Here is a 15,352-nt window from a genome sequence, read left to right as displayed (position 1 = left end):
GAATTTGTCATGCCATTTCTTGATAAAATATTTGTTTGTATTAAATATTTATATTTGTTTCCTGATAAGATATTTGTTTCCTTATGTATATTAGTTTTTTTTTTTTTTGAGTAACCGGCCTGGAAGCCCAGGCAGGGCTCCTTATGTATATTAGTTGGTTGTTTAAATATGTATATATATTTATATTTATATATTTATAGAAATATATTTATATATTTATACAACTATATATTTATATAAATATATATTTATATTTATATTTATATATTTATATAAATATATTTATATAAATATATTTATATATTTATATATTTATACAACTATATATTTATATTTATATATTTATAAAACAATATATTTAAATATTTGTATATTTATATAAATATATAAATAATAGCAAGTGGAGTACTCTAACAACATGCAGAATCAACATACTCTAGCAACATATCATACAACAAAAAAAAAAACTTAAAATACCAATTTATAGCAAGTGGAGTACACAGTTTTTTTTTTTTTTTTTTTGCTGGATATGTAGTTAATTAAGTAATCAGTACAACAACCATTAAAAACTAATGGTAAAACAAGAATATTTTACCTCTATTAGAAATTCAATACAGAAACCAAAATAGAAAAAAAAACAAAAAACAAAAACAAAACGAACTGATTACATTGCAAAATGCATAAAGGGATTCACCTTTTTTTTTTTTTTTTTTTTTTTTTTTTTTTTTTTTTTTTTCCAGATATCGCATAGACTGGAGACTAAGTGACAGCAGAGGGTGAGTGAGAGAGTAGAGAGGGTGACAAGGACGTGCGACAGTGGGTTGGTGAGCGAGAGAGTGAAAGGATGACTGAGACTGGGTCGGTGAGGCTGAGAGGGTGAGTGGGTTGGGGCCGGCGTCGGCGACGGTGACGCTGAGAGTGAGAGAAGGAGAGGGTGAGTGAGAGTGGGTCGGTGAGGCTGAGAGAGTGAGAGGTCAGACCGGTGAGGCTAAGAGGGTGAGTGGGTGAGTGGGTCGACGTCGGCGACAGTGACACTAAGAGAGTGAGAGAAGGAGACGGTGAGTGAGAGTGGGTCGGTGAGGCTGAGACTGAGAGAGGGGTTTGACTGATGAGGGAGAGTGAGTGGGTGAGTGAGATTGGAGAGAGCGTTAAATTCAAAAAATTCCTATTAGAAATCGAGTGTCATAGACTCGATTTCTAGGTGGCTTCCACGTGGGTCCACCTCAGTCCACGTCAAGGGCACGTCACACCAAAATGGTAATCGAGTCTCTAAGACTCGATTTCCAGATGGATGTCAACTGGCAATAACGCCACATCAGATGTCACCGACCATCAAAACCAACTCTGTGAGACTCGATTTACACCCCCAAAATCGAGTCTCTTAAACTCGAGATGTTAGTAACTTAATTTCTTTCAAAAACGGACCTACTAACTAGATAGTTGGGAAATTATGCCTAATTTCCCATTTCGTTCCAATCTTAAAGAATCAAAATGATTTTTGGACAAAGTTAGTGCCTAAATTTTATTTTAGGCGGTAGGGGTTATTCTGCTTGGATTGATGAGAGTCGTTATTCTTAGAATGAACACTTCCCCATGATGTACCTTCTGCCTTTTCTTCTGAATGAATTCATAGTCTTCCAATAAAATTTAAAATATATATATATATATATATATATATATATAGTACCCAAAAAGAGTAAACAGATTACCGTCCATCTAAAAAAAAAAGTGATCACCGCCCTCATAAATCCGATTATTTTTCTTGATTGATTAGCGAAAAAAAAAAAAAAAAAAAAAAAAAAAAAAAAAAAAAAAAAAAAAAAGAAGAAGAAGAAGAAGAAGAAGAAGTTAGTTCTGGATAAAAGACTAAGGCTCGTGAATTGGGTTGCCAGAAAAGTCCTCCTTTTGTTCTATTTGTCGGGTATTCGTCTTGGTGAGCTATTATTATTATTGCAGAGCACAAGAAGTGAAAGGTGAGGGAATCTTCTTCTTCTTCTTCTTTTTCCTTGGGTTTTCTCGGCTACCAAACGCAACATGATCAAGAGACGTTTTGAATTTAAAGTTCTGCTCTTTGTGCAGGAAGGTTTCATCTTTAATTCATTGTTTATGTTTTATTGTTTGTTTGGTAATGTATTAGGATGCTCTCTAATTAAAAATTAAAATTGTATGACTCTGAAATCTTTGTTTCTCAATAGTTGAAGTGGGTTATCGATGTTGAGCTTATGTATCGGGTTAATTGTGTGATTGGTTTTTCTGTTTTGAGCTCTGAGAGATTGCTTTGATTTAATGGTTATCTCAAATAAGAGCAAAGGGGTTCTCATATTATAGCATTAAAATAAAACACTGCCTTTTCCAATGTTATGTTTTGAGCGATCCTTAAGAAACACAGAAATATGACTTATGAGTGTTTTAATTTTTTGGATAGAGTTTTAACCTATGACATCTGTGATTCTTGCTCTTTATCATTAGACAAAACCACCAATCGGTTTTTGGTGCAATCGGGAATTGAACCTCAAATCTTTTATTCAACCATTAGATCTCTTATGAGTGTTATGTTAGGTGGATTGGCACCAGGCAGTTTGTACTTAGGAGCATTCATATGAACTTTGGGGCAAAAAACATGGACTAATTTATGGTTTTATGACGATGAGTAATGATGTTATTCATTTGTCCTCTCTCTTTTTTATTCGAAAGATTACACACGCATGAATTTGATAATACTACTTTTTTGATAATAACTGATGGTACACTACTCCTTCAGCTTCAGACTTATAAGGCAGCAAGTAGGGGGAGTAACTTTCGATGTGGGATTGCAAAAGTTTCCCAGGGAGTACAAACAAAATAGTTTCCCTGGGACAACAAAAAAGTAGCCCACAGTCAGTATTTTAACTCTTAATTTACTTGATAAATTTTATATGTTTCTTGTCATTGCATGAATTCTACTCTAGCATACTGCTATTTTTGCAGGTTGTTGTTCCACAACAATCTAGATGCTAATGTTGACTACAAATACTGTTGCCACCTTGCCTCAGTTACCACTAGGTATACATGATGACTTTCTCCATGTAATCTAGATGTTTGAGTAAAATGATTTAGTATGTGTTCTTTGGTTGCTAAAGGTGCAAAACAGAGGGTTCTTTTTCTTTTTCTTTTTTTTTTTTTTAAACCAAAAATTATATAACAAATGATTAGGAAATATGAGTTAGATTTTTCTTAGATAAGCTGGTACATCCCCTAGATTAGTTTGATCCAAGTTCTCATTCGGACCAAATCAAGTTCACTCCCAACTAAATGTGGTGGTTTACTTGATTATCACTTTTAGGGAATTCAAACTTTTGGCCCCCATATATTATGAAGATAAAGATTTGAGTGTGAGAGATAGAGGGAGAGACAGAATATTTATGTTTAATTTATTTCACCATTCCTTTTGGTGTCACTATTTGGACAGGAAATATTTATTATCTTTCAAATTTTTTTTGAAGAAAGAACTTCCTTCATATCGTACTATATGTACAAGTGCATTCTTTGGGGTTTTATTTCATTGGATATTTTGAAGAGAGCTTTTAGGTCTTGATTTTAACAATGCTACTTAACTGTTTTGTGTATGCAGTGAAAATAGAGGGTCAATGCATGGGGCAGAATATGCATACTAGATCTAATCTTGTGAAACTTTTCATGTCATTTCGGTACTTCAATGGAAAAAGGAGGTCACTTAAGATTGCTGAACCTGGATGGCTAGGTATTGGTGCCCAATTTTTTACTCTTAATAATAGAAGACGTATCTTGCATTCTAGCCATATACAGTCTGCTTCTGATATATGTCATTTCGCTTGGTAAGTTAATTCTTTCATATCCCCAATTACTTGTTATCTATGTCTTTCGTGTCTCATGTTGTAGATTTATCTCGTCTAATATAAATTATGTGTTCAACGTAAATTCTACAGATTTTACATTTGTTAGAATGTGAAAATAGTGAGCAGTAAATGTTATCTTTAATTCCTTGTTACCTCTATGTCATGATTTGGCATTTTCTAACATGCATCAGTAATACTTTGACCTTTTGCATGAAGGTAATGACCCTTACAGCCCTTTTAAGGTTAGCCAAAGTTTAAGAGTTTTTTAGGGATTTTCATGTGCTTGAAATTTTAAATTTCAGTCTCACTTAAGAGTTGTCTTAGAATCAGTTACTAAACAGCTGGTTTGGAAATTTTCTGAACACAGTGTCTTGATACAGTCAATGATAGAGCTTATCTGTGACTTTAGGATTATGCTACTGCATCTTTTTTTTTTTTTTTTTTGCAATCAGGTTATGTTATGCATCACCCTCTGATGAAAAGCAAAGAATAACAATTAGAAAATCCTGATAAAAGTATTCAGATTATAAATGAAGTTATGGAACATGCATCTACAAACACATTAAGTCAATTCAATTTGTATTTGTTTTCTTCATTGATGCTTGCAAATTGAGGGTAGGAAACAAGGGATTCTATGGATTCTTGATATTGCTCTTTTTTTGGGTTAAAACCTTCTTCTCTGTCTCTCTGGTTTCTTCTGCAGAATGCAAGATGCGCTGCTGAGCAAACTCAAACTTTTACACGCATGGCTCCAACAATTACTCACATTCCCAGTAATAGCTATTTCCGTGTATCGATCATTAGTCAAACTACATTTAATATTAAAGGAATCGCTTTGGCTAGCCAGACCCAGAACTGCCTGCCTTATGTCATTGGTGGGTGTGAGTAGCTTGTCTGCAGTGGCATAGCAATACCCTGTATCATTGGTTGCTCTGAATTCATACAGTTGAAATTTCAAAGTTGTCTCCTTTACTGCTTTTTTATTTGCTAAAATGGAGTCTTGGTACTCGTAATAGGTATTTTTCTTGGCTCCTTGGTATAAATGTTGCTTCAAGGATCCTTTGTGGGATTCATCAAATGGTAGTTGTATTGCTCTGTTCAGTTTAATAAATGCCAGCTGAGTTCTTTTTGAAGTTGGATTAGTTTTAGGAACCAAGTCATAATTTGGTCTGTCCTTGGTATCCAACGTCTGTCGCCAATTGCTTAATCAAAGCATTGTATTTCCTTTTTTGTGTAATCCTTTTTATGGGTTTATGGTATGGGGTGGTTACATACATTTTCATTTGTTGATACATATAAATGCATGTTCACTTGTGCATTCTTTCTGAAATTCTGTGAGATTCGATATTTCAAATGGCATATAATGGTTAAACTGAAATTTCAAAAGGATTTCAGTGGCGATGGTCATGGTGATGGTTGTGGTGGAGGTAACTGGTCAAGTGGATTAATTAATTCTTTAAGGATAAGGAAAGTGAGATGCCTTATAGTTACAAGAGGAGAAAATGAAAGAATGATCGATTTATATATATAACAAATTAGATAACTGGTACTAATAACGTTCTTTGTACGGATTGGGGAATGTCCTCAATTGTTTTGTTCAGATCTGGAAACCAGATACATCATCCACAAGAGCCTCTACTACCAGAGACATAAGACTCTCTTTTCAAGCTATAGTATCTAAGAACCTTAGCATACAATGTTGTCAAATTTTGTTCCATATTTCTAATGTGGAATTTTCCATTTTTCTTTTGTGGGAGAGAAGAAATCATTATAGGAGTCTGTTTCCTTCCTCGGAACTTTTAATTTTCAGGTAAGCTAGTTACTCTAAACATTTGCTATGTTCAATGCTCCTAAACTAGAATTTCTTTTATTTATTATTTATTTTTTTGCCTATTTCTGTCATTGGGATAAGTTCTATCTGTGATACTATTGAAAATTGTAGCTTGTGACATGCCATATAAATGTAATATAGGAATTCATATTCAACAGATTTTGTAATTGTTCATTTGTTTTGTCTTATATTTTTCTCAAGGTTGCAACAGACAAAATATGAATGAAAATGTGGAGAAAGGGCCTCCAAAGATCAACCTAAAGCAGATGGATTGGATGATAAAGAGAGCAGAATTTAGTTTGGTTGATTTAAAGCACTCTCATTTACTTGTGTCACAAAATTCACAAGGGAGCTAAGGCAAAGTGTAAGGTGGAAGAACTGTCTTTGCTTGCCGACAACACATGTGAGGTCCTTCCGTTGTCAACACCATCAGAATTCTAGCCTGCCCCGTGGAGGTACCATTGGTACCAACCTCTCTGCATCAGTGACTCACTCCAAGCTCAGTTGCTCTCTCTTTCACATGGGGATTAAACCAATGGCACAGTTGTTTTATATTCATAATTCTCCTATTTTTTACTATGAGAATGTACTCACATGTGAATTTCTTTCATCTTCTAATCAATTGATATTCTCATCAATTTTCCCCCTAAATAAAATCATCTTCTAATCAAATGGAAATAATTAATGTGAGTCTTCTTAACTTCTTTTTCCAACAAATAATATTGAGTTTGTTCCATTACGCTTCTCTTTTGTTTATTTTAGTGTCCTATTCCTATCTTTAATTTATTTGTTGTCTGTTTGTGCGTGCAAACCATCAAAGTCAAAGTGATGCAACTTTATGCAAAACTTCCAAAGTATTGACAAAGGCTTTTTATTTTCTATCTCTCCATTGTTTTTCCCTTAACTCCATCAAAGTTTGCATATTGACAAAGAATAATATTCTAAAAAGTACAAAATAAAGATAAATTCAAATAATTTGTTCATTTCCAAGAGACTTGTAGCTTAGTATATATCTTGTTTTCTTTTATAAGGAGAAATAGGATCCAAATCTTTATACCTGATTGTACTATTAAACTGCGGGTTAGAAGAATGTCATAACTATCTCAAAAAAATTCAAAAACAATTCAAAATAGGTCATTCACTCTTCATTTATTATATCCACTGAGTTTAATAGTAATTCAACCCATGTGGAGATAGAAAATATAATTTCGCTTTCACAATTTATAGGCCATTGTGTTTGATAGAAAATTGTCTTTCACAAGACTAGACGAAGTTGTTCATGCACATGACTATTAATAGAGTCCGATCTATATACAATGCGATTCAACCATATAGACTACACAGCCATCGGAAATAGGACCCTCCAAAGAAGCCCAAACTTAAAAGTTAAGAAAAGGGATCATTGTTTGTGGACAGGAAATTTTCAATGTCCATATGCAAGCAAGGTTTCTGGGTTTAGCCAAGTAAAATGAGTAAAGACCAATGCCTCACCTTCTTCTTATTGGTCTATTAACCTTATCCTACCCAAGTAAGTCCATTAATTTGAAATAGATTAATTTTATGTTTCAAATTTAATGAGTAATTATACAATTTTTATCGTACTATCAGAGTATTGTATAATTTTCCAAATTAAATATTATAAATCTAAAAATGTATTCAAGACTATACAAATTCAAAATAACATAGCACTTGATACATTATAAAATTCATAAAATAAAAATGAATTCTCTCAATTTCACTTGAAATTCTCCTTTTCAAATTTAGATTAAAAAATCTTTGATTTCGAATTTTCCTGACCATACAACTTTTTAAATTTTTATTTTTTATAGAGGCATGAAGTAAAATGTTTTTTTTTTTTGGGTTGGAAACGGTGTCATTCATCTTTAGGGAGTACATGTGTTTTATGAAACGGTGTCGCAAGACTTAAAGGGTTTCACGTGTGCATCACGTGAGATTAAAAACAATCAGTTTGACACATGTTGCATGTGATTGGTCAAGAATTAGAAATAGTGGAGTTCGTCATATTTTTAGTTATCATTGTGTAAATGGCTATCTGAGTTAGTTATTGATATACAATTTCCTTTTTCTGAATTTTTATTTTGCACTATAAATAGTTGAGTTGAATTGAACCTCTCTGCATTGGCTCCCAAATCGGGACCCATCAGTGACCCACTCCAAGCTCAGTAGCTCTCTATTTAAAATGGGGATAAAACCAATTGCACAATGATTTTATATTCATAATTCTCCTAATTTTTACTATAAGAATATACTCACATGCGAATTTCTTACATTATTGTTAATGTTGAATTGACTTTGTAAGAAAATCACATTGTGTCTTAATACTATAATAATGCAATATATATTCTATGATACCCTGCAATCCAGTAGCATTTACACTTTCATGGCTAAGAGAACAAAGGAAAACATCCAAAATCATTTGGTAAATACTTGCATAGAAACTGTCAGCCGTTAAGATGTTCACTGCGATAAGTAAATTTTTAGCAGAACTACTTTATGTTTCACATATTTGGTAAGGACAACAGACAAATTTCATGTAATACCCTTTAGAGGCAATGACAAGTTAATTTATGAACTCACACATTGACAACTTTTGAGAAAGAAACAAGGAAGATATAGTTTATAAACCTCGCCAATGTAAGGTTAGGATTTCCTTGCGAAAACGTCTCCGATTTTAAAGCTCTTTTATGGAGACACTCATCATTAACTGAATCCATAGTGATTTATACTAATTGAATTTATGTTCAGTTTATTAATTTGAAGTGGACTAACGTTTTTGTCATTATGAATGGAATATATGGTAAAAAATTTCTTGTTTGTTTTTTGAGATGAATGAGATAATTTTTTTGAAACAACTCACAGTACAAGAGGTTCAAAATAAGCAGCACAAGCTGAATCAACAGAGCAAACTAACAATACCTACCAAACATCAAAGCTAAACCTGCAACAAACTAGGCAGCAACAGAGAAAACTACTCAAAACAGAAAAGACAACACCACATTGGTATGCCATTTTAGTCTTTAAAGATAGTTGAGGACATTTCCCAATTCGAAAAAATAATCCTGTTCATAACAGTTTTCTAATTTCTTCTTTGGATGATATAGAAAGTATATACATACGATTTACTCTTTCACAAATTATAAGCAAATGTCTTTTCTGTAATTGTGATTATCCTTAATAACTTTACAAATTTGATGTTCACTAATAGAAAAACCTGAAGTTGGAAGCCTGGAACTACTCCCTATTGATCTCCTACAAGCCCATCAGGGCACCTTTGTAAATTGCATTTTCCTTGAGAAAGTGTGTGAAAGCTTTTATCTTTTATTCATAGCAGATTATTGGACAGTGCTCTAATGTTAGGGGGAATGCTTACACATTGTTGGTAGCTATGGACAAAACCGATTGGTTACTAGGAGTGAATATACTAATAAACTTCTGCCAATGAGTTTCAACTTGCTATAGACTTTTTAAACTAACTATAGACTTTTTAAACTAAGTTCTTTATTAGCTAAATTAATCAAAACTAATCTTACATTATTAGATTTCATAAAGTTCCTTTACTGATATCAAATGGAAGAGGCTCATAATTCTAACATCATAACAAGATCACACTGTGAATAAGGCAAAAAAAATTCTAGTTCAATTATTATTATTTATGAATGAGTTAAATTTTCTGAAACAAGATCACAGTGTGAGTACAAGAGGTTTCGTTCAGAAAATTCTGGACAACAAAGTCTTTTAGGGGAAATATAGTCTAACCTCCAAGTTAGGATTCCTACCAAAAATCAGGATTTAAGATGTCAAAATCTTTTGTGGGAGACACTCATCAGTAACTAAATTCATAATGTTTAATACTAATTGAACCTTTTTCAATTTTGTTGTTTAGAAGTGGACTTCATTTTTATCAATATGAATGAATGTTGCATATTGTAAAAAAATATCTAGTTTTTTTTTTTTCCTTCAGATGAATAAGTAAAATTTCTTGAAACAAAAAAAACCATACAAGAAGTTCAAAAAGAAGCAGCAAAAGCTGAATTTATACATCAAATTAATAACACCTAACATACATCAAAACAAAATCTGCAACAAACTTGGGAACAACACTACAGCAGCACAGAAAATTACTCAAAGCCAAAATGGCAGCACCACACCATACACAACATCTTAGTCTATAGAAATAGTTGAGGACACTCCATAATCAGAACAAGAAGCCTGTTCGATACAGTTTCTATTTATTTATTTTTGATGAATAAAGAAAGAAAACATATACATCTAGTTACTCTTTCACAAATTATAAGTAAATGTCATTATATAGAATTTTTAGTTATTATATCAAAGCCATTACATGCGGTCATACCAATGAAACACTTAAACCATTCTAAAGACAACAAATACAATTCAACTAAAACATCACTCTTTTGTGTAGCATAAGTTTGATACAGAAAAGATTACAAATTATAACAATCCTTGATACAGAAACAATAACACATTACAACAATATAATGACAAAGGCAACAATGAATGGGAGAAACAACTACTTATGTTTTGGTTGGTTGAGAAAACAACAGTATCTTGTTTGATCTGGCTCATGAAAATCCTTGAAACATTGGCATTTGAAGCTAAGCCTACAGTATTAACAAGAGCAATATAAATAAAAAGTTAAATGTAATAAAAATGCAACAAAGAAAAAGGTCTATAACATGTGAAAGGAGGAAATTCAGGCTTACCAACTATAATTCATAGGCAACTAAAACTTAAGCACTCAATCATCTTTCCTGTCCACAATAAACAAACTTGATAATGTATACTAACATTAGTAAAAGAGTTGTCTATAAATTAGAATTTGAACAATGCTTGTTGTCCAATTATTGCTTCATGCTACTCACAGTGATATCTATAAAATTCTTGATTAGTTTCAAGCTAATTGTCATAATAGAAGCAATTTATTTGTTAGAAGCAAGAGGAAAAAACAGGGAAGGGGAACCATTAAATTTTCAATATGTTTCCAACCGGAAACAATGTTTATGATCATTTTCTGGGTTGAAGTTGGTTAACAAAATGGAGTAGTGGCTTATGAAATATGGTGTCTGTAATTGTATGTGTGAAAGACTTTTGGTAATTTACAGTAAATGTAATAGTCTAATAATAAATAAGTGGGTGGGGACGTACCTGTAATTTCCTGAAAGTGGTGTGTGGGCACTTCGGTCCTCCATGAATCAACTTCGCAGATGCTTTAACAATGCTAAATGACCAAGTGTGTACCAAATGTAGTTGTCTCCATGAGTCCTATACAAGAAAGTGACAGAGGGAATATGCATCACTTTCCCAAAATCAGGGCCTTCATCTGGTTGCAGACTAAGAACGAATTCGGTCGGCATATCAAGAAATTCCAGTTCTTTGAGGCTTTTCAGATGGTGGATGCCAGAGGGCACCTCCTTCAGCTGTGGGCATTCTCTAATTACAAGGTTTTCAAGAAAAGGCAGGGCACCTTCATCTATTATCAGCCTATTCAATCCTCCCAAATTTAGAAACCTTAGACTCTTGAGTTTCTGGAAGCTTCTTCCCTTAATATGTAATTGCTCACCTCCGTATCCATCGTGAAGCGAAAAACTCATCAAATTAGGCAGAGCTTGAAGGACCTTTAATGGATCTTCCATTAATTTTGACCAGCTTAAATCAATTCTCAATATACTCTTGAGTTTGGGAATCCATTCTGGCAACTTTTCTAGTCGCCCATATAGGCCAAGAGTTTGTAGGAGGAGAGGAGGAGAAGGCAGCGATTGCAAATTAAGAACTTCTTCCTCACTTGTTGCTTTAATTTCCAATGACCGAAGGTGGCTCATTTTCTGTATCGCAGTGCACAAATCCATCCCATTCTCTTTCTTCAATTTAGATATCGACAACTTCCTCAACTGTGACAAACTTCCCAATTCTGTTATAAGGGTAGCGCTCGTGGCTTCAATGTCATAAAGCTTCTGTAAGGACTCTAAATGCCTAATGCCATTTGGTATCTTTATCCCACATCGAGAATCTATATTGTATTTAGTATCTCCGTTATAATTGTAGGCCGCAAGATATCGTAGCTTAAGAAGCCCACTAATCTCCGCTGGAAGCTCAGACACAAGGGAACGTTTCAAATCCAACGTTTCTAGGTTGAGCAATTTTCCTATGGACTTTGGAAGCATTTGCACTTTTGTTTTTCTTAGGCTTAAATATCTTAGATGGAATAGGCTTCCCATTTCTTTAGGAATACAATCAATAGGAGCACCTTCAAAATCCATTACTTTCATAAGCTTGAAATTTGAAAAACAAGTCATTAGAAAAGAATTGGGCACTTCATCTAACCCCAAAATGAGAATAGAACGAGTTTGGGAACTAGTAATACTTTGCAAAGGGGTATTTACATTGGTTTGAATTGAGAGGCGTCGAGCAATTCTCTCTACCCTTAAGCAATTCTGTATTGAGACCCAATGAAAACTCAACTCCTTTGACTTAGTAAGAATGAACCCATGCAACATATCATGGACTCGACAACTTCTAGTTCTGCCATTAAAATCAATCCTTGCCACTTGAACCAGGCATCTATGAATAAGTTGGTTCAAATAGTCTTGTGCAATGTCCTCCAATGTTTTCCCTGACATTTCTTTTACAAAACCCTCAGCTATCCAAAGTCGAATTAGTTTTGCACTATTAATGAAGTAATCCTCTGGAAACATGCCAAAATATAAGAAACAAGCTTTGAGGTTGTAAGGTAGATCAATATAGCTAAGAGATAGGATTTTGGTGATATCTTGGAGTTGGGGATTACTTTCTAACTCTGAAGTTAGGCTATCAAGAAATTTGATCCACTCAGACTCAACCTTTTGTTTTGTTGACAAAAGACCGCCTATAGTCACAATTGCAAGTGGCAGCCCACCGCACCTCTTGATTATGCTATTTGATGATTCATTTAATTCACGGGGACAAATCCTCCCTTCACATTGGAAGACCTTCTTGCAAAAAAGTTCTTGAGCTTTTTCTAATGATAGATGTGACAATTTGTACACATGATAAAATGGAGATTGTTTGTCAGACGGAACAACACTCTCATCTCGAGTTGTTATTACTATTCTACTGCCTTTGTTCTTGTCCGGTAAAGCAAGTTGTACAATACGCCAAAAGCTCATATCCCATACATCGTCAAAAACTACTACATACCTCAATTCAAGTAAAAATTGCCTCAATTCTTGAATTAACATTGTTCTTTCCATTGTGTCAATCTCCCTAGGGGGAATCCCCTTCCTTGCCTTGTAGAAATCCTTTATCATTTTCCTCAATATCTCCTCCATCTTGTATGATTGAGACACAGTGATCCAAGCACTACAATGAAAGGGCAGCGTCACTTGCTCATTTTCATACACTTTCTTGACAAGAGTGGTCTTACCAAGCCCACCAATGCCAACCACTGAAATCACCATGAGATTAGATGGTCCGTTTACCAACAACTTTATCAATTTGTCTTTGGGACCCTCAATGCCCACAAGCTCATCGTCAGCAATGAAAAGGGATGCCTCTCGAGGGTCATTCCATAAATCACATCTTGGCTGTCTAGCATCATTGCTCAATCCTCCTTGCTCCAAATTATTGAAGCCAAATCTTTCACCTCTCTCTCGGAGTGCCTTGAGCTCGTCATTGATATCTTGAATCTTAGAGGTAATCACATGTCTTGGTTTCAAGTTGGCAACACATTGAAAAATCTTCAAGGGTATACGATAAACTCGTCTTTGCGTTTGAGGATATTTTGCAAAATGAAATAGGTATTCATCAATTACATCTTCTATGTGATAAGCTGTTTCCCTTACATTTTTTACCCATGTTTGTGTAACACTGCTAGTGTCTCCCTTCTCCGCTTTTAAATCTGCATCCTTGAGGAAAGACTGGATGAACTCCAATTCACTTTGGATGCTCTCAACTTTGTTGTGGATTCCCACCAGCAATTTTGCTTCTTGGACTAACAACGGGGCCAAATAGTCTTTAGCTAGGTTGATTGCACTTTCTGCCATTTCTCTTCCCTTATTAAATCATTGGCCACCTAAAATTACAAATGAACCAACTCAGTGCCAGATGTAACAAAAATAAAACCAGTTTCAGATGTAAAAGGTAAAATCATATTCACAATACTACCTTGTGAGCATAGACTATGACTTACCTTATTTTCTTTTACAATATTGGTTTAATTAGTCATTAATTCGTATGATGTATGAGAGAATATATATAAGATAATTTTAAATCAATAAAAAAATTCAAATCAAAGAATTTATTTTTTTTAAAAAACATTAATTTGTTTAAAGAAGAGTAAAATTTAATCAGAATTTGGGTAGTGTTGGTATGTTTTCTATTTTTAGTTAAAACTATAATTTCTAATTAGTTTTACTTAGCATATAATAAAAAACCATATATACGTGTGTGTAAGAAAAAAAAAACTTTATTATTAAAAAAATCATGATAAGTTATAAAAATAATATAAAATAAATAATAAAACTTCTTTTAAATTTCTAGAATTTTTGGTAGTATAATGTTTATAGGAGCAATATTTCTTAAACTTTTTGAAATTTCTAAAATAGTTTTTTACTTAGAGTCGTTAGTTATTTCACATACTTATAGTGTGCCGCATTATATAAGGAGAAAAAATGCAAAAAGAAAAAAAGAAAAAAAAAGTGTCCAGTTAGTGCAAACACAAACTTGTATAATAGAATTCTAATTATATAGTATATGATATCTTATTTAGGGGAAACTTCGAAAGTTTTATTAAGAATGTACTAAATCAACATGATAAATATCTTCAACATTGGAGGAACATACACCATCAAGACTGTGAAAATTATCATGAATGTTTAGGTGATCATAATTAAATGTTTGATTAGTATATAATTTCACAAATTTCGTATAATATACTAAATGTCATTAGTTTTACATGGAATGACTCTTTGTGGTATACACATTTTGGTCATAGCTTATACAAATTCAATTACTTTCATTAACAATGACTTATCATTGCCGCCAAAATGATTCAAATATGATTTTAGATTAACCTTTTTATAATTTGGTTTTAATTTGAAACCTCCCCAAATTTTAGCAGAGTTATTTAGTTCATCCAAGTATTTAAGAGTTAGGCTTTTTGGATATACATCACTGTAGGTTTCTTTAAGACCTTCTCTTCTTTTCCTGTGTGTGTATGTTAAAATACTTAGTATTCTTAAAAAAAAAAAAAAAAATTTAATTAAAGGTACTTATAAAAAAATATAATTAAAGATTTTCACTTGGTGTGAGTAAAATATAGCCACTAGTACTCTATTTGTGATATACAATTTATATTTTATTACTTATAACTTCATTACCTACTATGGGAAATTGGCCAATGGCATTTAGTGTACACATATACATACATATATATATAGAGAGAGAGAGAGAGAGAGAGAGAGAGAGTGTGTGTGTGTGTGTTATTTTCCTTTTTCCTTTTCTTTTCTAAGTATTTAGTTATAATTTTACTTTACCCATGATCATAGATATGGCTGCAGGTGATTCAATTAATGGTTCTTTATTTATTTAGGGATAAAGAAGAGCCACATAATGCTATTCAAGGCAAAAGGAGACATGAAATTTCTCTCTC

The 15,352-nt window shown here is 33.1% G+C and overlaps 1 protein-coding gene and 2 long non-coding RNA genes across 42 annotated transcripts in view; 1 reads left to right on the top strand and 2 right to left on the bottom strand.

Annotated features, from left to right (window-relative positions):
- Positions 1–15,352, bottom strand: part of LOC126694253 (disease resistance protein RPM1-like) — a 397,275-nt gene that overhangs the window by 217,912 nt on the left and 164,011 nt on the right. For 22 of the 39 annotated variants that reach the window (XM_050390334.1, XM_050390350.1, XM_050390348.1 and 19 more), the window contains one exon: positions 11,288–13,774. In XM_050390334.1, the coding sequence (XP_050246291.1) occupies positions 11,288–13,745 (2,458 nt within the window). In that variant the 5' untranslated portion in view covers positions 13,746–13,774. Of the gene's footprint in view, positions 1–11,135; positions 13,775–15,352 lie in introns of all 39 variants that reach the window. The other 17 variants (XM_050390371.1, XM_050390354.1, XM_050390344.1 and 14 more) reach the window with 7 other exon arrangements.
- LOC126697896 (uncharacterized) lies at positions 1,726–6,325 on the top strand. Of its 2 annotated transcripts, XR_007646282.1 has the most exons (5): positions 1,726–2,876; positions 2,968–3,042; positions 3,611–3,833; positions 4,558–5,664; positions 5,887–6,325. It is a non-coding gene; the product is annotated as an uncharacterized LOC126697896 (long non-coding RNA). The 2 variants fall into 2 exon arrangements; XR_007646281.1 differs by having other exon boundaries at positions 1,726–3,042.
- On the bottom strand, positions 10,080–10,866 carry LOC126697891 (uncharacterized). Its single transcript, XR_007646276.1, has 2 exons — positions 10,431–10,866; positions 10,080–10,328 (listed from the first exon to the last, which is right to left on the bottom strand). It is a non-coding gene; the product is annotated as an uncharacterized LOC126697891 (long non-coding RNA).

The sequence above is a fragment of the Quercus robur genome, chromosome 8 (genome assembly GCF_932294415.1).
Source record: "Quercus robur chromosome 8, dhQueRobu3.1, whole genome shotgun sequence".
Lineage (NCBI taxonomy): Eukaryota > Viridiplantae > Streptophyta > Magnoliopsida > Fagales > Fagaceae > Quercus > Quercus robur.
Note: the sequence above shows the minus strand (reverse complement) of the source record. Positions and strands in the feature narration are given on the sequence as shown.